This window comes from Anser cygnoides, chromosome Z (genome assembly GCF_040182565.1).
Source record: "Anser cygnoides isolate HZ-2024a breed goose chromosome Z, Taihu_goose_T2T_genome, whole genome shotgun sequence".
NCBI lineage: Eukaryota > Metazoa > Chordata > Aves > Anseriformes > Anatidae > Anser > Anser cygnoides.
In genome coordinates this window covers 49809817-49833827 of record NC_089912.1, presented here as the reverse complement: position 1 = coordinate 49833827, position 24011 = coordinate 49809817, and the positions used below count along the sequence as shown (strand labels likewise).

General features: G+C 39.5%; 1 protein-coding gene across 5 annotated transcripts in view; it reads right to left on the bottom strand.

Moving 5' to 3' along the window:
* The window catches only part of SLC24A2 (solute carrier family 24 member 2), a 145590-nt gene that overhangs the window by 15793 nt on the left and 105786 nt on the right, over positions 1 to 24011 (bottom strand). For 4 of the 5 annotated variants that reach the window (XM_048073534.2, XM_048073536.2, XM_048073535.2 and 1 more), the window contains 4 exons: positions 22255 to 22383; positions 16294 to 16383; positions 15663 to 15829; positions 374 to 13558 (listed from right to left, as the gene is read on the bottom strand). In XM_048073534.2, the coding sequence (XP_047929491.1) occupies positions 13309 to 13558; positions 15663 to 15829; positions 16294 to 16383; positions 22255 to 22383 (636 nt within the window). In that variant the 3' untranslated portion in view covers positions 374 to 13308. Of the gene's footprint in view, positions 1 to 373; positions 13559 to 15662; positions 15830 to 16293; positions 16384 to 22254; positions 22384 to 24011 lie in introns of those variants that run through there. The other variant, XM_048073538.2, reaches the window with a different exon arrangement.

The following is a 24011-nucleotide window of genomic DNA, read 5'->3' as shown; positions in this document are numbered from 1 at the left end:
TCAAGGTCGGAACATTTTTTATCCCCAAAACAGAAGCACCTTCCTTAGGACACAGTAATGTAATCAGAAGTAATTATGGAAATGCACGATGTGTTTCTTTGGATAAGTGTCTCAGGGACAAGAGATAATCATTTATCAAGGATTTTCACCAGCTGCCATGAAAAGGAAGATGAAATGCACAAGAGTGTATGGTATCAGGTTAAAGAGACACTGGTAGCAGGAATGCTATATTTGAGAGATGCCATCAACCTCAAATCTGTTTTAGCAGAGGGTGTCCTGCCATTTAGAGTATGTTGCACTGGTTTCTAGCAGTATTTGATTTTTAAAGTGTAAAAACTATCTCAGCCTAATAAAGCAGATGGAAAATACATGTGTTTTGTCTGTTACATTTTCATCCTGCATTAGCTTTTACAGCTCAGTTAACAGGGTAGAAAGATGATAACGGGGCCAGCCAATGCAAGGAAACCCAGACTTCCTGTCCCGTTGGCTTATGTGACCCTTCTTGCTGTAGTTCAGAGAAAGGTTCTACCTTATGCCAGAGGAGGTTCTTGCACTAGCGCAAAAAGGCTCACAACTCACAAAGATGAGTGACTTCGCAGGAGGTTTTAGTACAAAAAAGAAAGTGATCAAACATTTACATGGCTGGAGCATATATGCAGATGAGAGGAGCTGTGATGTCAAGGACTCACTGTGTGACAACTCACAGGCTAAATAATATAGGTAAGCAAGACAGTTATACCAGGAAAATATTTAGACCTTCAGCAGTCTGATGGATGTAATACACAGGAAGCGACGTATGCCTGAAAATTCCAGCATGACATAGGAACAGCAGTGTATGTGTAACAAGTTGCCAACATTTTTTTTCGTTTACATCACTGGAGATGGTGTGTGTGTCTGTGAATAAACAAGACACTGCTACCTGAGGGCAAGGTTTACTCCAGCTAAAGGACATTAAATACAATAAAGCGCAGAAATATTTTAATACCTATTTTGTAATGCTGGTGAAAACAAACATGCATTTGTACTATTTAAAATATCCCAAACAGATGATATTCTATGCACTGGTTGGGTTTGCAATTTTAGTATCACAAAGTGGATTGCATTTACCTTATCCCACGGCATATATCTCCACATCAGCATGTAGACTACCTTTCTAGCAATAAATTCATATACCCAGATGGTGACTCCTAATTCTGTGAAATTTCATTTCAAAAATTCTCACTCAATTTCCCCTATTTCTGGTTAGACAGGCTTTCCTGGAGCCAGATAAAGGTACTTGCTCTTCAGAGTAATTCTGTCCACTGTAAATGAAAAGTCCAGGGAAAAGAAGAAAAAAACAAATAAACAAACAAACAAAACCAACCAACAACAACAACAAAAAAGTGAAAGTTTGGCTAGAAAAACAACTTGCCCTATCTTAACGTGGCTTTACTGGTTGCTAGTTCATTCAAATTAGCTGCATTTTAACTTGCATTAAAACACAACTCTAACCTAGGGAAAAGAGATTCACTGAGGCCTTTACTGTTTCAGTTTCTCTGTAGGGTGTACAGGATGACACAGTTCCCTGTCCTTTCTTCTCAAAGACAGCAAAGCCCTTTTGACTCTGCTGCTGACTCACTAGAGGTCCATGGGGAAAAATCAGCATGGCCTGCACCTCCATATGCAACTGGCTCAGACAAATCACTCTGTGCTTCCTGCTGGCAGGTTGTGAGTTGCATTTGGGGAGTTCATGCAGCTTTGGATGCTGTGTGTGTTTTCACTCAGGGCCCTCCTGCAGGTGTATAGTGACCTTCACTGTGTGATGCTGAGGAAGTGATGGAATATGCTGAGTTATGTGACGTGCATTCAGGTAAACTGTGGTCAGGAAAAGAAAGTAATTGTAGAAGGAAAACACTAAGCACAGATCCTCACAGGTGTATGTTAGGGCTGAGGTTTGCTCTCTACAATGGAAACCTGGAGGAACCCAGAATTTTGATTAGGCACCTGCACTTTGCTGGCAGGTGTAGTCAGCACTTAATACTCTATCAGTTCCCTCTATCACTGCCCTTACTCTGCAATATTTAGAACTGAAACAGCCCAGAGCCCAGACAATGCTTTGGTTTCAAGGATGGCCAGCAGGGATTTTGGCTGGGGAGGAGAACAGCTGCTGCAACACTAAGGTATGTGTATATTTGGAACAAGGACACACAGACGTGTACCATCCTGCTTACTGTATTTGCCTTAGCTTCACATTGCTCTCTCCTGAGTTAGAGGTTTTATTATTATCTCTGTCAGCAGGGATGATTGCCTGAAAGTGTCCTCAAACACACCTGCTACAGGACACTTTAGCGTCAATGTAATTCCAAGAAAATAAGGGCTTCAGCAGCCATGCTGGTACCAGTTATTAATCCAGATAAGCCAGCTTGCACATACTGAGGACATGACCTGCTTGTGCTGCAATCCACCTACCTGCCTTGGCACTTCCTAAGACTAGTGCCTCTCTGTGAGATCAACATGCCAGACTCTTCCTGTTGCAGTTTGTGGTAGAGATGATGGTAGGCAGATTTTTTGTTTGTTTTCCTTTGCCCCTTCTTAGATTCCCCTGCTTACAAGGTATGTATCTTGGGCTCTGTGACTGCAGCTGCTCTGGCAAAGCTAGAGCAGATGCCGGAGCGAGATTGCACCAATACAATTTTTTCTGTTTCTTTTTTCTAAGGCAGGAGTGGTAGAGTTCACCAGAGCAGGTGAAAAGGTGAGTGGATGTAAGTAGTGTCACCTTGCTATTGTTATCCAGACATTGGCACAAACCCACTGTGAAATGTATGAGGACACCAAGAGAACAACACTTACACCACTTGGTATCTTTTCCTACCATGATGCCTCGTGGTGTTTGCAAACCTTACCCCTGTACTTACAGCTGTGAAAAGGTGCCAATGACAGCTAAAAGTATCATCAATTATGCTGCTAGCTGGGGCAAACTGGCCTTGTTCTGGAGGACAGCAGTGCTTGCAATGTACCTGAAGGAGTATTGTGTTGGCATCAGTCCCTTACTCTGCTCTTTCCTGTAAGCAAAACTGCACTTCTTCCAGAAGTTTGATAGATTACAAAAGCACAGGTGGCCTGAGATGCTAATTAAGCTGAAAAAGTCTGAAATTTCCAGCTTTAAATAAAACAAAACTTCAAGCTCAGAATCTGAGTTACACTAAGACTGTTTCATGCCCGTTTGGCCAGGGCTCTGGGTTTAGTTTTCTAGGTGAGGGCCCTTCCCACTGCCTGAGCCTTAAAATAGGTAAACAAGACCTAAGACCTTCATGCTCTGAGTATGCCTGCCTTTGCCTGTGGGGCACCCCCATGTAGCAACATTTCTATTATGCTGGGCAGTGTGGGGAGCTGTGATGACAGTGGTGTGGAGGGGCATAGGGCAGCAGAAATGGGGCCGAGGACAGAGCAGTTTTGGCTTCATTGTGTTAGTTCCTGCATTGACTATAAAATATAATGGAAAATGTGTTTACTGACACTTTTGACAGAGCCACAAATGCTGAAACATACAGTGTATTAGCCTAAAAAGGATCCTATATTTCCAATACTGAAACTAATTCTGCTGAGGAGTCCTGCATGTTGTGAGGTCCGTAAGTCAAGTTCTTTAGAGTTAGCTTTGGCTAGCAGTGTCTGCTAGCTACAAAGGATCATGCTATAACCCCTGAGTAAAGAAAATGCAGATACCAAATTGGAGAGATCTGGTCATTGCCATGGGAGGCAAATTCTAACCAGCAACATGGCATGGTAACAATTTATGGTAAGTAGGCCGTAAATGATAACAAGAGTCAATCTAGATGTTCAAAGGCAGTTAGAAAATTCTGGGATTAGTTTTTCTTTCCCTTCAACCTAGTTAAAAACCAAGAATAGGAAATATGCATGTAGGGTCAGTGTTTTTGCTGTCACCAAATTGAAAACCAAACTGCATGTTACAATACAATTAAACAAGGCTGCAGGGAGACAGGACGGAAAGCAGTCTATGAAGTGGGATTTTAGAAATAAATTGTAACTGATAATTTTCTTATCAGTTTTCCTCATATTTACCTCCCACACTGCTCTATTCCTGCAAATCAGCATGAAACTGAAAGTCCAGTGAAGTGGCCTGGCAACACAGTGTACAGGGAGAAAACCTCACACCCACCTCCTCTGCCTCAGATCGCAGGCCAGACCCCCTCCTAGGCCCTGACCTAGCTCCTCTGCAGGCACCCATACATTACAGAGGAACAAGAACATCCAATTTCATGTGTTTATAGCAGCAATTTGGGGGGAGCTGTAATGGGGGGCTGTTACTTGCTCATCATTGCTTGTGGACAAGTGAAACATGGCTGCAGGTACCCTGAAGCCACCAAGCTCTGGGGACGCCTCTGGCTCACCAAGAGACCCTTCTTGGTTTGTTGCTTAAGCGCCTGACTTGGTGCTGTTCAAATGGGAACTTCTCTGCCTGTGACCCTTGTATTTAGCATGCAACAAGTTTGGTTTGAGTTTGAGGCCTCAGAGGCAAAACTGTAAATTTATGGCCTGATTATGGGCATCTCATCATCTGGCTCCAAAAGACCCTTGCCCACAACAAAGGAATATTATACAAACTGTGATAAGGAAATTTGTGTAAATGGGAGATGACAGGATGATTAAAACATCTCTTTAGGGCAATAATCTACAGCCTGTATTCTCTACAAGAGTTTGGCACAAATATTTATTTCTCTGAGAGAGGTGTTGACAGGAAGGGAATTCCCTATTTTAAAGAGAAGCTCTGAAGTCTTTCCAGAGTGGAGATCAAGTAGTTCGTTTTACAACACACATCACTTTTCTCTTTGTCAAATAAAAGTCCTTCTAAATGAAAAAGCAATTGTGAATGAACAGAGTTTGTTTTGGTTTGTTTTGCTTTGTTTTCAGACATGACAGACAAGGCAGTGAAGTACTTGCTTGCAGAAGAGGAAACACAAGGCAAAGAAACTCTCCACCATTCCCCTGGGGGGGACTGAGGAGGTTAATTTAACATATTTTTCTCCCTCCCCTACTCCCACCAGCCCTATGCCATCAAGGCCTGCTGTGGTAATAGAGGATTTCAAACCTTTTGCCTCCTTCCAGAAGCGGCTGCAGCTGAAGCAGGGATCAAACGCTAACAAGCAGTGGGGTGCAACAGCACGGGAACATACTGTAAACACTCGCGTGCTGGCCACTGTATGTGTACACACATCTGTGCACACACCTGTGGGCACGTGTCTGGTCCTGCACTTCCTTGTGCAGATAAAACCTAGCATTGCTTATTTCTTAAACTGTACCCCTCCAAGTTAAATTTCAAAGCATCTCGCACATGCCTCTGTGACTTGCAGCATACTGCAGCTTTGATTTCTGTAGGATATGTTTGACCTTGTTTTTTTCCCAGTTGGCAGGCATAAATGTGTCTAGATAATCACCATTCTCAACTCAGTCCATTTATAAAGCTCTCGTGGTTTTACAATAAAAAAAAAATCTTAAATCTTTGTTTGAAGATGAATTAAAGATCTCTGTCACAAGCCTCACACCTTTAAGGGTTGCACAGTGCTTTATTAAAAATATCTTTATTCACTGTGGAGAAAGACTTCCTGGGCTACTACAAGAGAGAAAGTAATAATGCCTATTTGATCAAATATAGTTGCTGAGCACAACTCTGTATATCTTGTGACATCCTTGTTGTTGGAACATTTGATTATGGGAAATTTTTAATGTTACTGATTTTCTCATTAAGAAGGTTCTTTTGTTTAAAAGCATCATTCATCCAGTAACAGATTCAAAAATAGCCAAATATTCTAGCTTGTACGGATGTCAGACTGAAAAGTAAACAACAAGGTGTCAAAATGAAGAATTGCTTTCAAAACAATCTGCAAGCAAATGTGTTAGTACAGAAATGTAGGGAAACTTAGCCCAAAGAGAGCAACATACTCCAGGGAAGATATCTGGTGGATGCACATCAGGTTGTAGACAAAAAAAATCCTCATTTAACTAAATTTTAAGCTCACTGTAACACAGATACTCTCCTCAATCTGTGTACACACACAAGATAGGACAGTGACATGGCAAGAGGCAGTGAGTGCTGCTTTAACGCTGATGATTAAGAGTAGCCATGTGGAACCTCATTCAGCCCAGAGATGCAGTTAAAGACTATTTTCAGAGCCATAGCAAGCCCACAACAATGAAGACAGAAAATACTGAACAAAATAACAGACTGTCAAGTCTTTTTGTTATTGTTTATTGTTGTTATTGTTATCTACACTTAGACAACTTAATTACTTAGAGTTATTTATATGAAGAGCTCTGTACCAGTATTATAAGGTTCATACATTTATGTGAAAAAGTGTACACAACACAGTGAAACATTCTGTAGATAGAGTGAAGTAGGACCTTTGATAGAAGGGATTATTTCCGAGAGCCTATGTACAAATAAATATAACCTCCATACTATGTACAAACTTATACGCACAGAGAATACACTGATTTAGAGAAGAGTTTCATATAGTGAATGATGATCCATAAGCATAAACGCATGAGAAAAACTGGAATTTTCTGGGGGCTGTTTGGACCAGCTTCCACAGTAATAGATTTTTTTAAGTTTGAAATGGATAAGATGGGGGACTTCAGTTTTTTCTCACAATAAGTTGAAAATGAGAGATGGAAGAGTATGAAAACTACAAAGTGAAACAATCAAGCTAAGAAAACTTTATTACAAAAATAGCATCTGATTGTCAGTTATAGCATGCTTCTATTATTTTCACAAGACAATACAGAGGCTTGATCTTGCCATCTTTATGACAGAAATAATTTCCACTCACATGAGTCAATTCCCCAGAGTCAGGACTGCAAAATTAGGACTGTGTAACAGAGATTTTGGTAATGGAAATGAACACAAAACCAAGCAAAATCCCTTTGGCATTACTTGATTTTGACAGGGGATTAAAAGAACTGCCTGATTAGTATCGTATAGCCTGACCCTAAAATACTTAACTTCTTTGTAAAAAAGATGTGACAGAAATAACTCAACTTTTGTAAACTCACTAAAGTACCAGGGATTTCCTTTACAGTGATCTTGGTGGGAGGAAGTATTAGAGTAACAGGAGGATTTAATTCTATCATTGGGCCTGACTCTGTGAACACTGTATTCCTTCTTCTGGGGTGAACAAGGACGGCAGGACTGAGCTCCTGCTGCAAAGGCAGTGTGCAGCGTTTTGTACAGTCTCACAGGGAATCTCAAGAGTATGAGCAAACTCCCTCTGATTTACTCACAGCTTCACTAAGGCAAAACCAGATCCTGCTTTACTGTACATTTTTTTGATAGTATTTTACATCATAACTTAAACAGAGATGTGAAATGGATGCTTCATTTTAAAATTAATTATCCCCTTATTTAGAAACCCAAAGCTAGTCTTCTGGGTTTTTATGGCTTCTTTTTGCATTAAGACAACTATGTGACATAAAATAAAAGTAAAAAAAGTAGTAAAGTGCAAGATCTTTAAAAACGCATACAAATTTCATAGTTTAGATTGATTTTGTGGTTGATGAGGGGTGAATTCACAATAAATCTACATGAAAGTAAATTTCATTTACCATTCTCAATTCACATCATTTCTTACTCAGTCTTGTCCTGGGCTGCTAATGGCTTGTTTGGGACCGATGTGGCCAGCTGTGCATTTGGTCTACCCAAGTTGTTACATGGCTTCTAGGCTGGGGCTGACTTAGATCTGGCTGGCTGGGAGCACGGCTCAGCACCATGCTCAGGTGGTTACATGGCTTCTGGAGAAGAGATGGCTTATGTCCAGCCATGCTGGAGCTCGAGCAAGGTGGGCGTGCAAGCTGCCTGCACTCACCCAGGCAGACAAGTCCTGAGATGCCATACACTGACAATTAGCAACACACAGCAGATCCACATGACTTGTCTGGAATATGGGGCTGTGATCCAGACATGACTTCTGTATCTGATGGTGCAATAAATTGTATAACTTCAGTCTGGAAGTTACTCTCCCCAGTCCCAAAGGAAATGACTGGTATCTCAGCAATGATATTCCCATAACTGCTGGCAACAGATCCAAGAAGGAACATTTCTAACATCAGCCAGGAGCCCTGTTGGAGGGCTGCAGCAGGACTCTGCACCATTCAGTGCAAACTATCACGTTTGCTAATCTGGAAATCACCTTCTGCAGCTATGTCTTCACCTGCAAGTTCTCACATCAAACTTCTCAGGAACAGACGGAAAACAAGACTCACCTGCTCAAAGGAGCTAACCATGCCTCTTTCTCAGTTAGCTGTGTCATTGTTATTTACAAGAGGTAAAATGGTTTCCAAGAATACAAGTGAATGCAATTTTTCTCCTTGAACATAGCTCCCAGGACAATTCTGTGTGTTACATGAGAGCACTTATGAAATACAGGATCTTAGGATAAAAATCCGTAACTTGTCCAAGTAAATGGCAGAAAGCTTCTGGATTTCAGTGTGCCAGTTGTTGAAGAAGGGATTATTTCTTTGTTATAAATTAAATAAATCTATTTGATCCAGACTCATATTTGATTTAGAACCCAAGATGGAACACAAGTTGCTATCTTAAGGAATTACTGCTGAAAGAAGAATCATTAAAAAAATGTATTTCCCCTATTTCTCTAATTACGTAATGAAATAAAAGACAACCAGAGAAATAATCCCTTAAAAAACGCCCAAACATCAAAAATATTTCTAAGCATCTATTTCTTATAGTATAGATTAACCACATGTTTAATCTACCTCTTTATGGACCTTCATATCCACACACAACAGTACCATGAGTGACAGTTACCATAAACTACTTCAGAGTAGCATATACGGAAATTACATAGCAGGTTCATTGCCAGTACAAACATCAAATGACATTTAGATAAGTTTCTTTGTCTCCCACTGAGCTTTACGGTTCATGAGGATTATGCGGACATCACCATCTATGGAATAAATAAGCATAGGCATACCGGCACAGAAAGCCTGTTTGCACTACACAAAAGCACTAACTCTCAGTAGAATAGATAATTTAAAAATGCCCAGAAATTTGCTGAAAGATCTTCCCATGTCTACATGTAGTTCTTGAAGAGACCATCTTTACATCGCACTTCTATAGCACCTACCCTACAGATTCCACCCCAGTGGCTTACGCAAGAGGAAGCTGGCTTTTGTATGGTTTGGATTGGTGTGGTTGTGTGTAAAACAGCAAATTCTTGCAGGACTTCAATGGTATTTTTCAAGTGGGGCCCGTTCTCTTCTTTAATTCCAATGAAGACAGCGCCAAAAATGTTTACAACAGGTTATAATCTGATCCATAATCATGCTCGAATGTTACTGGAAATCCCTTCCAAAAAACATATCCAACACTGGCTCTGTTCAGGTGTAGTGTTATGGAGAGATGTCTACTTAAACTGAAGCCTTATCCTGTACTCTTACCTTACTACAGGTGTTGCCAACATGGGATTGGCCAGAAAACGCTAAGCAACAAACAGGATTTTTACTGTAACACCAATTTCTATATTATAAATATATGCTTCATGAGGGTTATGCAGACATCAACTGAATAAATAAGAACAGGCATACAGGTGCATGAACAGACTTCCATGCTGATTAATGCACAGCAGAATTCAGGCAGATTGCAGGACCAGTTTCCTAATGAAGTCATTCGAAACTTTGTCTGTCTAAAACAGAAATTTAATTTTGATTTCCAGGTGTACAATTCTGAGAAATGGTCACAGATCCGACAGTGAAACAGTTATGAACAATGGGAAACACCTTATACTGGAAAAACAGTCAGTGAATTCTAAGAGAGAATGCCAAACTGATATTACTGTTAAAGCATGGCAATTCAGCAATTGCTAAATTTGCTGTCAGTGTGAAATAGGAGTGTCCTAGCAAGTGGTGTGCCTTATGGTGGCGCTGAGCTGGGACAGACTATGAGCATCCAGTCACGGGTTGCAGCAGCTGCCAGCTGTCCTTCCAGCTCTCCAGCTGATGACTTTCAAATTCCTCCTGCATGTGATAAGAGGTTTCCCTTCTCTCATTCCTCTCTTTCCTCTATCAGCACAGCTGTTGTCTTAAAACCAAAGAACACACACTTTTGCAAGGATCCTGAAACAGCTTACTCCAGCAATTATGCAAACGACCGTCTTTCTTGTGCGGCATAACCAGCTTTCACAAACAGCCTCCTCCAGATGCACCACAGACCTGAAATCTCCCCCATTACCTCTGGAGCTGAGCTGCCACCCATAGCAGAGTTATTCAGCCATTTGAATAATGATCTGCCCAGCAGAGGCAAGGCAGTGGGAGCTATGAGCTGTCTCATTCCTCAGGGGTAGAAAATTACTTCTAATACCTTCCAAGATAAATACATTGATAGGGGTAAGCAGACACAGCCAACATCCTCCAGGAAATAAATGAATCAGATATTTTAAGACAGTGTATGAATGCCATTACAGGATACGAGCCTTAGCCCTACACAGAAAAGTCTTCCTTCAAGTTGTTCACGCCAGCTTTGGACTGAAATACTCACGGTGTGTAGGGCTTTCAATCAGCTACTCCTTACTCCCCACCTGCCTGTTGTCTCTGCTGTTGCTGCCTATGCCTTGCTGTACACACCAGCCTGCTCTTATAACTCCCCAGGTCACGCAGGGCTTTTTTCTTTTCATTGCAGGAATTACAATGTGGTGTATATGAAGCCGGAAGAAAAAAAGCAGGAGTAATGCACTGAACAGAGATCAGGCTCTTGTCTTTCCTTGGTTTCTTGATTTGAAAGGTAGACCAGTGCGTCTGAGAATCTTTGATTATTGTAAGTGGCCATATACACAGACCTATCGCAACCCTGCACGTGGTCTTTTAGATCACGCTGCCTTATTCTGCTCACCTGCGAAAGAATCACTTGGGTCATACTGAAAGCCTGTTCTGAGCACTGTCATCAGCAACAGAAAGCATTTGGTGAATCTTCTGGGACAGATTATACTGTAGAGTCAGCTCTGTATTTTGGGACACCTGCTTCATTTGAGCTCACAATGTGGGTCACATTATCTTTTGCAGGATTGCTATTCTTTTCAGCAGAGGGCACTGTATGTATGTACATCTTACCTTTGAGTGCACCCATAGAAACAAATGTTAAGAGACTGAAACCACTATAGTTAATACAAGTAAGGATTCTGGAGCAATGAAGGATATTAAATACATCACTGACAATTTTGTGCTCCCGATGACAGAGGTGTGTGAAGGAGCAAGAGCTGTTGTAAGTGTATGGTTAAGATCAAATACTGTTTCTGAATGTAATTCTTTATATAGGACTTAATACTTTAGGATAAGACATGAGCAGTAGACATTGTAACTCCTAGTTTTCTTGCTTTTACTCAGTAGTATCTCGCATTTTAAATAATATCTCACAATCTTAATATTTCAATAATTTTTAATATGTATTTCTTATGGTTTTCTCTACTGTTGTTTTCTGTCAAGTCCTTATTCTCTAGCTGGCTACTGTTATATATACAAACACAGATAATAGGAATACAGTAGACCACAAAGGGGATGAGTGAGAAGCAAACAGCATGGAACATAGGCAGGAAAGCATGGTGACAGCATCAGAAAAACAGACAAGACAAAATGTGCTGAGCCTTCTGTTGCACAGCTGTGAGCATTGCATTGCCATTGTGAGCACAATACAAATACAGAACAATGCTGAAACAGGTCATAGATATATGCTGAAATTTCATGAACTCTAACTGCAAAGAAAGACTTGAAGAAACAAACACCAATTATCTGAAATAATTTCTTAACACCTGTTCCAGTTCTCCCATTTTTTAAAATCATACACTCTACAGGAAATATGAGCACTGCATTGCTTTCTCTCTTTCTTTCTCTCTCTCTCTCTTTGTTCTCAGTTTGGACCTCCTCATCCTGTCAGAATTTCATTAAGATACTGCATTTTCACTCTTCCCCAGACTTCTTTAGACATTCACTCTTCCAGCAATAATGAAAAATTTTCATGTAGGTTTCCTGTAGCTCCACTATATTTAAACTGTTAGTTTCTCCTACCTAGTCTCAAGATTTATATAAGCGATAAGAACTGCCTCAGCTTTGTATACCAGCTGGGTATTTTTTGCAATAATGTCTATATGTAGCTGTGAAGGTCCTTACACTTCAAGTAATGGACAAAGATAGCTTGTAAAATATATATCCACTTCAGCATTTAGGCTGCCACTTGACAACTACCTCTATTTTCTGTATGAAATACTATGCATAAGCAAATAAGCCTTTCTCTTCTGGCATCAAAAGGCAAATTTATAATGGTAACAGCATCTGAAAGCCATTGGTACTGTTGTTAGTATTGCTGCATTAGAAAAAATGTTGTGTTCACATAGTAGTTGTATCATCTCTTTGCATGCTGCATTGGTATTAGAGTAAAGAGCAAATCCCCAGACAGGCTTTGCCTGTGAATAGACTGAAAATCTGCATCAGTCACAAAATGGCCAGCCAACATTCTCCCTTCAGTGCTAGAGCTGGAACTTCAGCAGTCTGAAGCATTTTGCAAGATGTAGTAAATCATCAGTAACATCCTGCCAGTGGCCTTTATAGCACTGTGATGCAGAGGATCATACACTGATAACTCTCCAGCTCTGCTGAAATCACATCATATAAGTCCACCTAAATGAAGAGACGTGCAAGATCTTCTCTGTCTGTGACTCATGCACTCAGTGAATGCTTTCCATTCAGCAGCATCAGCAGATCATCAGATAAATCCCATGCCGAGGTGTGTGTGGGAGGGTGGTCCCTCCCCAAGTCAATATTAGCATTCCCCTTTAGAAGATTATATCTTCAAGAAATGAATACTCTGTGTGTCTGTGTATACTACTACAGAGAAAAAGTAGTCTGTGGATATGTACCGTAGGCATAGAAGAAAGAATAGCTTTCACTGTCTCAGTGCGTGTGCAGCATCCCCAGTACTGAGGGGCGAGGTTGTTCTGCAGCAAAGAAAACGTTGGCGCAGCTGGCCTCAGCCCTTCGTATGCATCCGCACTGTCCAGCAGCAATCAGTCTTCGCTCCGAGTTCCTCCCTTTGTATCTTTTTCTTTCTCATTTAAAGCCGAGGAATAGGAGATTTACAAATCTTTCCATTGTTTTTGTTTGTTTGTTTTTGTTTTGTTTTTGCTGTTTCATTTTGATATATAGATATATTTTGAATAAATAAACATCTATCTTTTTTCTTTTTCCTTTTTTTCTTTTTTCTTTTTTTCTTTTCTTTTCTTTTTTTTTTTTTCCCTCAGGAAACAGCACTTTCCACTAGATGGAGACAGGGCACTGGATCACTTTGTCCTCCAGGAGGACGCTGACGATCAGGAACACAAAATAAAGCCCAAACATGAGAAAGCCCAGAATTTTATTCATCCTCCACTTGCAGAAAGCGATGGAGAGAATGACAAAGAGCAGCATGATGAAGAGAAGGACAATCGCACAGAACAGACCATTGCTGCTGACTGTCACTGGGGCAAAGTTGTTAATCATAGCATACAGGAGCCATGGAAGAGGCAGGCTGTTGAAAAAAGAAAAAAAAAAAAAAGAAAGAAAGAGAGAAATTGGAAATATGTATTCCATAAGAGATCTAGAAAGGAACACTAGAAAGTATCTGGAGGCACTTCGTAATGCAACCAGAACCTTCCTGTATAAAATGAGGCATGAAAATCTTCTACTATGTGCATAAACCTAATTTGTCAATATGCTTGTGGCACTAGGGGAGAACACATGGGATTTAGGCTCCTGGTTCCTCTTCCATCAGTTACATTGGTGGAACATGTTCCCCTTAGCTGACAGAAATCACTGGACATCCTGTCTGTGAGCAGGGAGACCCTGTCATTCGTTTCTTCATTGAACACCATATGCAGACAAATCTACTTCCAGCCTTTCCCCGAGAGCCTGCCAGGCAGGAGAGGGGGTCACCTAATGACATGTCCTTCCCCATCCATCCCATCCATTCCTACGTCCATCCCCACAATAAACCAAGGCACCGCCCCCAACATTTGGCCCTTAAAAGTCTTGATCCCCATTTACTTTATAAACCTGTGTTAAAATGTGAACTTCAGCTGAACCTTAGCTTTATTTCTATTTCTGTACTTGCTTGCTGTCATTACTTTTCTCATCTCTGATGCTACAGAATGAGGCAACATCCCTCAGGAAGATGTCAAGCTGAAATAAATATTTAAGCCACCGACTTGTGCTTAGCAGGCTTAGGATGCATGAAGAGAGCTGTCAGGAGCTCACAACATTCAAGCTTTGAATAAGCAGGTCAAGAAAGAATAATTCACTATAGCCTCAGTACTAACTAAACCAAACTACAGGTAAACAGTGCCATTTCTGTTGTAAATATGCTAAGCCCAGCAGACTGTGCTACAGGACAACAGCATTTCCATTGGCAGGAGGATTAAAAATATGTTAGAAAAATGAAATATTGCAAAAGAAAAAAGTTTTATAATGAACCTTACATGCTCTAGGTTGAAACATTTTGTAATGAATAATGCTTTCATACATTTTGTGGGTCTGTTGCTTATAGATTTTATTTCAAACACTTCTGGGTTAATAGAAAGCTTCTGGGTTAATAGAAAAACAGGTGGCTCAGTTTTTCTGCAGTGTCTGAAGGTACTGCCATTAGCTAAGAGATGGAGCCATTTGCTATCCACTCTAACTTTGGGATCCAATTTTGTACCTGTGCAGTTGATGGTATATTTTCAGCAGCTAACACTACAATCTGTTCTACAGATGCTTCTGACTGGACTACGACTATGATGAGAACTGTTCTTCTGCATGTGTGATAGCAAGGAACAATGAAAGATGGAGAAACAAAGAGTGGGGATAAAGACAGAGTTTGCTTGTACACTTCCTGCACATTTTTGAAATACTGAGGCATAGATTACAACATTCCAGGATCAGGTCTAGCTTGATCTCAGCGGGTCCAATAGGAACTTGTATTCCAACTGCTTGCCACTTATCCTTACCCTAGAGCTGCTATGAAGCAGTAAAGTGTAAATAGCACACTGCTTCACACAGTTACTGCTTTACAAAAGACTTTTGTGTTAATAGAGAATTGGTTTGTAATTTGGAATTTGTGAGCTATATAAAAAAAATAATGTCAACAACTATATAAAAAAGTCATGTCAACAACATGCATTGAGAGCTACATAAGACATTAACATATGTTTGTTTCTAGCAACAAACACACTGAATAATTCAGGGGAAATGAATTATTCCTTGATTAGTGGTTGTAAAGAAAGTCCTGGTATAAGCCCAGTAAGTAGTAATGTAAGTGAAAAACAGAAACCTGACAAAAGCATAAAAGCTTCAAAAACTCCTACTTGGAACTTTTTTTTTTTTTTTTTTTTAAGTGCAAATTACTTGCCTGGGCAGCTCTTCAATGTATGAAACAGAGAATTAGGTAATGAGTTTGTAAGTAGTCTGTTATAAAAATGTCTATAAAATTCTGAACATTTGAAATGTTAACATCCATTGTATATTTACATTACTGTCTTTTTCAAACATCAATGTCAGAAAATTGGGGTAGGCAACGCCTTGGCAAAACCAAGCCAGCAATGCCAGGAACAAATGACTTGTTAAAACAGACACACTTTTCTTGCTGTAGGACTTACCCCACTGTGATGTCAAATATGTTGCTTCCAACAGAACTGGATACTGCCATGTCCCCCAGACCTTTGCGTGCTACAATAACACTGGTAATAAGGTCAGGAATGGATGTGCCAGCAGCTAAAATAGTCAATCCCATGATTTCTTCACTAATACCAATGGTTTCTCCGACCTAAAAAGATTTGAGCAAAGACAGAAAAAAAAAAAAAAAAAGAGTTGCAGTCCTGTGGTGGACAAATGCTTTCTGCTGTAAACCTGCTTAACCAGGAATATTATCCTGGAGCTTCCTGACCATCTTTGAGAATACAGTCAAGATTGGAGAATTACTATTTTCACAGACTTCCACATTTCAGGAGAAATATAAGATTGTCAAAGAGACTCAGTAGGCATTGAATTGACAAGCAGCTGCTGATGGCTCAGATGTTACCAGAATGATTATATTCTGTGGTCAGGGCAACCACAGCTTTCTGAACTACTTTCCATTTACTGAGTAGCAATTTACTTCATCCATCGTTGCAGCTCCTGAATAGAGTGCTACTCAGCATGAGATACATGATGGACTCTGATTCTAAATGGTTTCTCACAGTGCAAAACACAAGGCAGGGCTTGTATTTCGTACCAGCATCACCTTCTTACCTGATGTGCCCACCAGACCATTAAGTAAGAAAAAAATGCAATCCAACTGATTGAGCCAAAAAATGTGATAGGGAAAAATTTTCTTGATCTCTGAAAAAGAAACAAAGAGAAGCAGTGAGCACCTATGTTGAAGTCTGCTTTGTTCTATTCTCATTCATTCTTTAAGTGACCTCTCACTTCTTCTGATCACCTGTTCTGACCACCAGATGACCAAGATAAAAGTCAAGAGTGCTAAAAGACTGACTTTCCACACTGGTATATGCTTAGCTGGGCCTCGTTCTTGTATTGGCTTTGGTTGTAAATGAATCTATAACAAGATTCACCTCCTAACAACAGCTTTCATAACGAATGGCAGTTTTTCTGTTGTTTATTTGTATCATATGCTGTTATGTTGCAGTTTGCACATGTGTTGAGTTGCATGAATATTTGGAATCTAAATTTATTAATAAATTCATGCCTAATCAGAAGGTATGTTTTCAAATTGTTATATTTTATTCACATATCAATAACTTTCTATAACATCATTCACATTCACTATAACAAAGGCTATCACAGGATAGACTTAAAAAAATACATATTCAGAATTTATTAGGTCATTGGGTTTGCTTAGGAAAATGACCAATTTTTTTCAATTAGAACAGAATAAACATTAAGAATATATTTGCAGTGTCTTTATTTTTTTTTTTAGTAGAGAAGTTTGTTCTAAAAAAAAAAAAAAGGTAAAACACCCTAAGGCCCTAAGCTTTGGATAGATGGTATTATTGCAGCCAATGAATGGGTTACATTCAGATTAATGATTTATATATATATATATATACACATATATTTGGTTTTGTTTCTTTCTAGTCTTTTGCATCATTCATATTTCCTATGGGCTTGCTACATGTATGTAACAAAAAATGATTGTTAACTATTAAAGGAAGGAAGCATGACTGCAGTACAGTACTGGGTAATCACTGTCTGAATCAAATTACTGTTTAAAAAGAAATTTGTACTGTGAACAAATGCTATCAATCCTGAATGAAACCAGTTCCTTATGGGCATCCACCTGCTGAAGAAAATCCTCACCCCTGATGGAAAAAAGGTAAAGTCAGCAATGGTAATTGTACACACTCATCTACAGGAAGGAACAATTTAAACATCCGTATCAGCCTCAGCAGTGGGTGTGCTTATGGGTTGTGCTACAGGATGTGTGGGCACTTTCATAATGCTAAATTTTGTCCTAAAAACTGGGCTTGCAAACATTGACTAGCACGACCTATACAACCCTGTAATTGAATATTCATAGCAGTACACATTAAAGATGGAAAAGATTTAACAGTGCTCCCAAAAACCATGTAGAAATACTCGTATATAAATAACTAGCTGAACTTCTTGGAGCAAGAAAATCATTCCAGTAAGCTGTTTTAAATGAATTATGTTTAAGTATAGGGATAGTCACAATGGCACCTGAAAATTACTTTTTTTTCCTATAAGTACCACTCCTGTCACAAGCACTGTCTCTAGAACTGGCTAAGCAACTTTAGTTGATCTGCTTCTTAACTTTATGGAGCAAGCAGTGACTTTTCAAAACAGAGTTCTGAACATTTATTAATTTAGAAAATCTAGCAATGAACTTCCAGTGCCTAAACTTATTCAGAAATCAGATTCACCTTTTATTTTAAAATCACAACTTTAAATGTACTGGAGGACAGAAGACCTTAGTCTGAAAAGGAATAAAATTTAAAAGGAACACAAGGATGGCTGTTAAACAGTGATGTGACACCAGTGGAGCAAATTGAGTCCAGAAGGGATAAATTAATCAAAACAGCAATTTCATTTTTGTTTTTAACTGAAAAACTAACACTTATTTTCCAGCATTTTTAGCAGCCACATATTTCAACTTTCAACATTTTTTGTCTTCTGCATAAAAAGGATTTTCTTGCAACACATACGGTGGATAAGATGATGAAGTGATAATCTTGTTGCAGCTGGTCAGAAAATACAAAGAAGAGCACATCATAGCAGTGGAACTTGAATAATCAATATACAACACTCAAGAAATAAGCATACATTGGCTTACACAAATCCAATATAGCAATAGCTGTACTGGCCAGTAATAGCTGTCTGACTAATGAAAACACAGGATTATATATACTGAACAGTTCTTGTAAAATCACTGGGCATTGCTTATCTGAGTCAGATACCCACAGAACGTGGAGAATTGGATGGTTAAGGACTATCAGTCAGTAACTTTGCAGTGTGTCTAAACCCAGCCTGTTTTAGCCAATCCCCCTCCAGAAAAACTGATAGGCAGCCATTTGAGATTATGAGCACTTTAATAGACTTAGCAGTTTAATTACCAATTTTAAAAGGAGGAACACCTAAAAAGGCCAAAATTCAAAGCTTGTGCAGATTACAGGTTATGAAATCAAGAAGGGATTCCATAGATGCTGCTGTATAATTTGCATACAGATAAAATTTTTAAAAAGGAACAGTGACAGTACTGTTTTTGCTGTAGTATTTCCTGATGGTGGATTTTATTTCCAGGGTAAAATAATAATCATGCCTATTTTGTAACTGTTGACAGCATTCTTTTGAGATTTATCTCTTTGTAGCTCTTTACTTCTTGGGAATATACAGAGCTGCTAATTCCAAGCATTTTCCTAAAATAATTAGTCAGAGACAACAGAGAACAATTCTTATCTCCACCTTTTCTGGTAGCTGTTGTGATGGTTGCCTTACAAAGAGAGAGATCCCAGTTTATTACCAGTTGGTTCTGTTGTGGTCATGGTAACAGACAAAGGAGAAAAGCCATGGTTTGTTCAGTTTGTATGCTACTTTCTTTTAACAAAAGGGAAAGAATTTTGTAGCTTTGCTGTACATTGGTTGGTTTGGTACCTTTCCTGTCTATCAGTAACCTTAAGGACACTTTTCTTGGTACATTTCTGTATTGAATCATGTCAGCGTCTGAAAAACAGGACTTGAAAACAAGTAGCAAGAATGATCAAAGTATGTTGAAAAGTGAAGATTTTTCTTCTAAGAGTCTGATCCTGAAAGATAGTGAGTACCTAATGATTTGTAAGGTACCTGTCTTAACTTTAGCTGCTTTTATTGCTATCTTTTTTTTTTCCCTTTAACCTGAATGAATCATATGTTTGTCTCATGCATAAATTTATCTGTATTGTAAACTTTGATTTTCCTTCCATACTTGACAGTGCTTAAATCTGATTACTCAGAACCTGTTCCTGTAACTGGATCTGTGAAGGAACATCTTGTCCTTGTCCCCTTGGTAACAGTGCATCTCTGTGTGGCAAGGAGAGATCATGTAAGTTCTTGCTGGTAATGGGAATTTGCAGAGATGCAATGAACTGCCCCATATGGGTCCAGTCATAACAGGACTGGACTGCTGATAGCCATTTTTCTGGCCTGTAATACAAAGGGATGGACAGTGCAGTATGACTATAACAAATGAGTTGGTGTTCCATGTCTGCCATGGGCCCCCTGGGTCACCTTAGTCATGTCGTTTTCCCTTCAACGTTTCAATATCCCTAACTGTAAAAAGTGGATGGTTGTGCTTATGACCTTTGTAGAATCACTGGGAAAATGTGCTCTATTAGTATAGGAAAAAAATACTTATATTGTTCAAAACACCTGAACAAAAGGTCAACCACAAAGTTCCACAGGGGCACACCTGCTTCTACTGTACTGCCAGTAACATTGTTGATGTTATGTGAAGGATTTTCATGTACACTTCTTTTATGTGAGCAGGTATAGTTAAAGCAATAAACACACATTAAAACGTGTCTGCCATTGAATCAGCTGAGGAGTTAGTTGACCTACTCCATAATCTACTGTAGGTATATATAAATCTGCGTATCTGTGCACCAGAGCATAATAAGGCAGCAAGGATTTTGCAAATTTCATAACGGGAGTCCTTGTATATGAAATAATTTTGCTAGAGTTTCTGGGTCTCAAGGAGCTAGGTATAGCTTGGTCTAGTACTAGTAAAGGCAGTCAAACCTTCTCCAATAAGTGGAGGTAAAATATATTTTAGAAAACAAACTCTAGGAGGGAAGGAGAACTCATTTTTGAAAAGTGGATACCCACAGAGGATGTCAAAGGCTCCATATGGCCTCTCAAAATGGTATTTAGCACACCAGTGTTCATTTTATATACCCGCATGCTAATCTGAGCATCCTGATGGAGAATTTGGGTTTCTAACTAAAATTACCACACTTGAAAATCAAGTCCCTGACAGTAGGCCTACCTACAAAATCTATTTAAATATTGTTTTAGTGTTTTAACTTTTGCCTCACAGATTTCATGGCAACTTGTTTTCTGATGCACATGCTGAGCTGTGAAATTATGTTTTCTTTTTGTTAGGAAGGGAAGAGAGGGGATGGCACACAGGCATAAGTGAGAATATTTTAGAGACAAACACTCTAATGAAGTGTCCTTGAAAATTTAGACAGCTGGGCACAGAGAGTTGATGCAACCATCTGGTTAATTCTTTGACAGTAATGTTCAAAGTAAGCAGCTTGTCATACTGATACAGCCTGTTACCTCTGCTGTTATTATTACATGTAATTACAAACTGCGTTGCTTTTGCTTTTGTGTAAAAAAAATACGTATACCTTTCATTGAATGATATTTTAAAACTTAAAAAATATTCACACACATTATACAGTTGCATATCAAGAGATATTCACTTTTCCAAAGCCACTGTTGTAACAACTATTCTCATTTGTACAGTACAGAACATTGGGCAAGTCTTTATGTTCAATGGAAAGAAACAAAATTCAAAATAATGAACATCCTTATTTCTTAGCATCTGAGTACTTGCTCCTTTTGGCCCAAATCATGAAAAAAAGTATAGGGATGGTTTTGAATAATAAGGGGTGGGGGGAGGGGAGGAAGCATGAGTAAAGAAACAAACAATCTGGAAATTCATGTAGTGTGTTTTTCTGTGTTACCAAACAAAAATGTTTACCAGAGTTGTTTGAAAACTTAAAGAAAATAAAGCTTGAAAACTGGAAGGGAAAATGTCAGTTTATGTCCTTTGAGAAACCTTAATCTAAAAACAAATCAGAGGTCTTATTTTAGCTCGTTTCTTGCACTGAATTGCAGTTTTTGGGTGTGTGGGATGGGAAATGTGATAAGGAAGAAAAAAGAATTCAGGGTGTTGGTTTATAACCTTTTAAGCCGTGCATCCCTCTCTTGCAGCAGTTTTAAGTCTATTTTTGATCCAGAAAGGAAAAGAGATTAAAACACTACTAAAGGATTTTTCCATCTATTGCATCTATTGACTCCTTTTTTACTGTTCTTTTACTTTCCATGAACCTTTCCAGTCAGGATTATATGGATATGTGAATGTAAATGTGGTAACACTTGACAGCTTGTCATTTTATATAATTTCTATTAAGAAGCAGTCTTACAAGACTTCAAGCCAAGTTGGGGATAAAAATTAAGAAGTGTTTTACACATGGAATGATTTCTGGATTTTGTTCTAGTATGAAATTTAAAGATGGTGAGTAGAAAGCAGAGGTCTAGTAGAAAATGCATATCATTATTTTTGAACCACTGAGAAAGTCTAGACAGCCGAATATTCTTTCCAGTCTCACCCTTTAGGGCACTGAAAATGGGCAGACTTCCTCAGCACTTATGTGATGTTCAGTGGAGATCTAGAAATACAGATGTGAAGTCCCCAAAGAAATTTTAAGAGTTTTCACTTTGCGTCACAAAATATTAATGACTATGAATGGCAATTTTTATAGATTTATTACCAACCAGTTGTCCGTAAGCACCCTTTTAAAGATTTGAAGATTAACGATGTGGTCTCCTCAAAGGAGAAACTTATAAACATAAATAATTAATTCAATTTTTACATATATTCACTGCAGTCTCTTTCTGGGTGTTGGCATTTAGCTAGAGAATCCCCAGATGTGTAAAACACGTGGACTTGTAACGCCAGTTACTCACGGGATTTCTGACATCTGGGAGTGAAGCCCACAGTGGAAACACAATGGGTAACACAACAAGGTAGGTGAGCTGCTTGCGTGGGGTGTCAGGCCAGGCCAGGCTGAGTGGCTGGTCCTCATCCTCTTCATTCTGTAAGAAAAACTGCAGTGAGCAGAGTATTGAAGTGGATAAATGGGGCTAGGGATTGTTTAAATTGCGGTCCTTAGGACTGCACTGTATTTCGGTAAGGACCCATGGGGTCTGAAAACATCACATTAGCACCACACCTTCCTAGCAACATTAGCTAGCACAGTCAGATGGTTTTGGCCAGGCTACGTGGTACCTTTCCAGCACAGGCTGCCTGAAGGTGTCTGACTGCAGCTGTGCTGACAGTGATGCTGGTCCCTCGGGATGCATGGAGCAGTGTCACACCTTCTCCCTGGAGGGGAACAACACTCTCCTTTTGCCTCTGATACGTTATTTCACCTTCCTACAGGCTCTCTGTTGGGATATAGGCTTGTCTAATCAGAGATCAAAACTGGTCTGGACTGCCCCAAGCCTGACCAAATAGATTGAGATTTGTACAAATATATGTGTGGTGGTACACACGCACAGATACACTCATATATGCATACGAACTATATATATGTGAATATATACATGTATATATATATATATAACTTTTCAAGCTCTCGTGAGTAACTCTAAACATTACTTTTCAAGATATATATATGCTTGTATTCCCTTGTTGAAAGGACCATAGGACAATTCGGGCTGGCAGGGACCTGAGGAGCAACCCTGCTCAGGCTGCTCAGACCTTTGCCCAGCTGGGATTTGAACCCCCACCCCAGAGGTGAAATTGCTTGATATTTCTGGGCTCTGGCTCCACAGCTGAGCTGTTCAGGTGAGGAAAAGTCTTCTTCTCATCTCCACCCTGAGCCTCTTGTGTTTAGACCTACCACAACACTGCCGTCTTCTTCACAGCTTGGTGATAAAATTAAAAGGAAAGTCATTCCTCTCTTAATTGAGTAGCTGACTTTAACATCAATCTTTAATATCCTTTTATATGTAAGATCTTCACCTGTTGACTCTATTACAGAGTTGATGTATAGGGACCTTTTCCCCTGACAGAAAACATTCCAGCTGCCACACACTTCTCTTTCTCTAGCTTGCCTCTGCCAACAAAATGGAGCCCTTTAGACTGCCACAGAAAGAAAGCGAAGTAAGCATGTTTCAGTCTTTTGGGTCTGTGTATAAAAACAACCTTTTAGCTTTTATCACAGGTAGGCAGCGTCTCCAGAATTGCACATGGATCTAACATATCATAGAATAAGGCAAAAGTAAAAAAAAAAAATGGCCTAAATGGGTCTGTCAGACAGATGTGTATAATGCAAATCCTATTCAGCCTGTGGAAATATTTTCCTAGAGAGCTCTGTGAAAGGTAAAGAAACACCCACCAAAAAAAAAAAAAAAGTGAAAGAGTAGCATGGGGAATAAATAAGAGTAGTTAGAGATTTGGGCACACTTACTGGGCTACGATCTCATTGGCATCACGGAGATGTGGTGGGACAGCTCCCATGACTGGAGTGTTGGAATGGAGGGATACAGGCTCCTTAGGAAGGACAGGCAGGGGAGACGAGGAGCAGCTGGAGTGCATGGAGCTCTGCCTGGGGATGGGTGAGGAGCTGACAGAGCTTGTGGGTCAGGATTAAAGGGAAAGCAGGGACAGGTGACATTATAATGGGGGTCTGCTACAGGCCACCTATCAGGAAGACCAA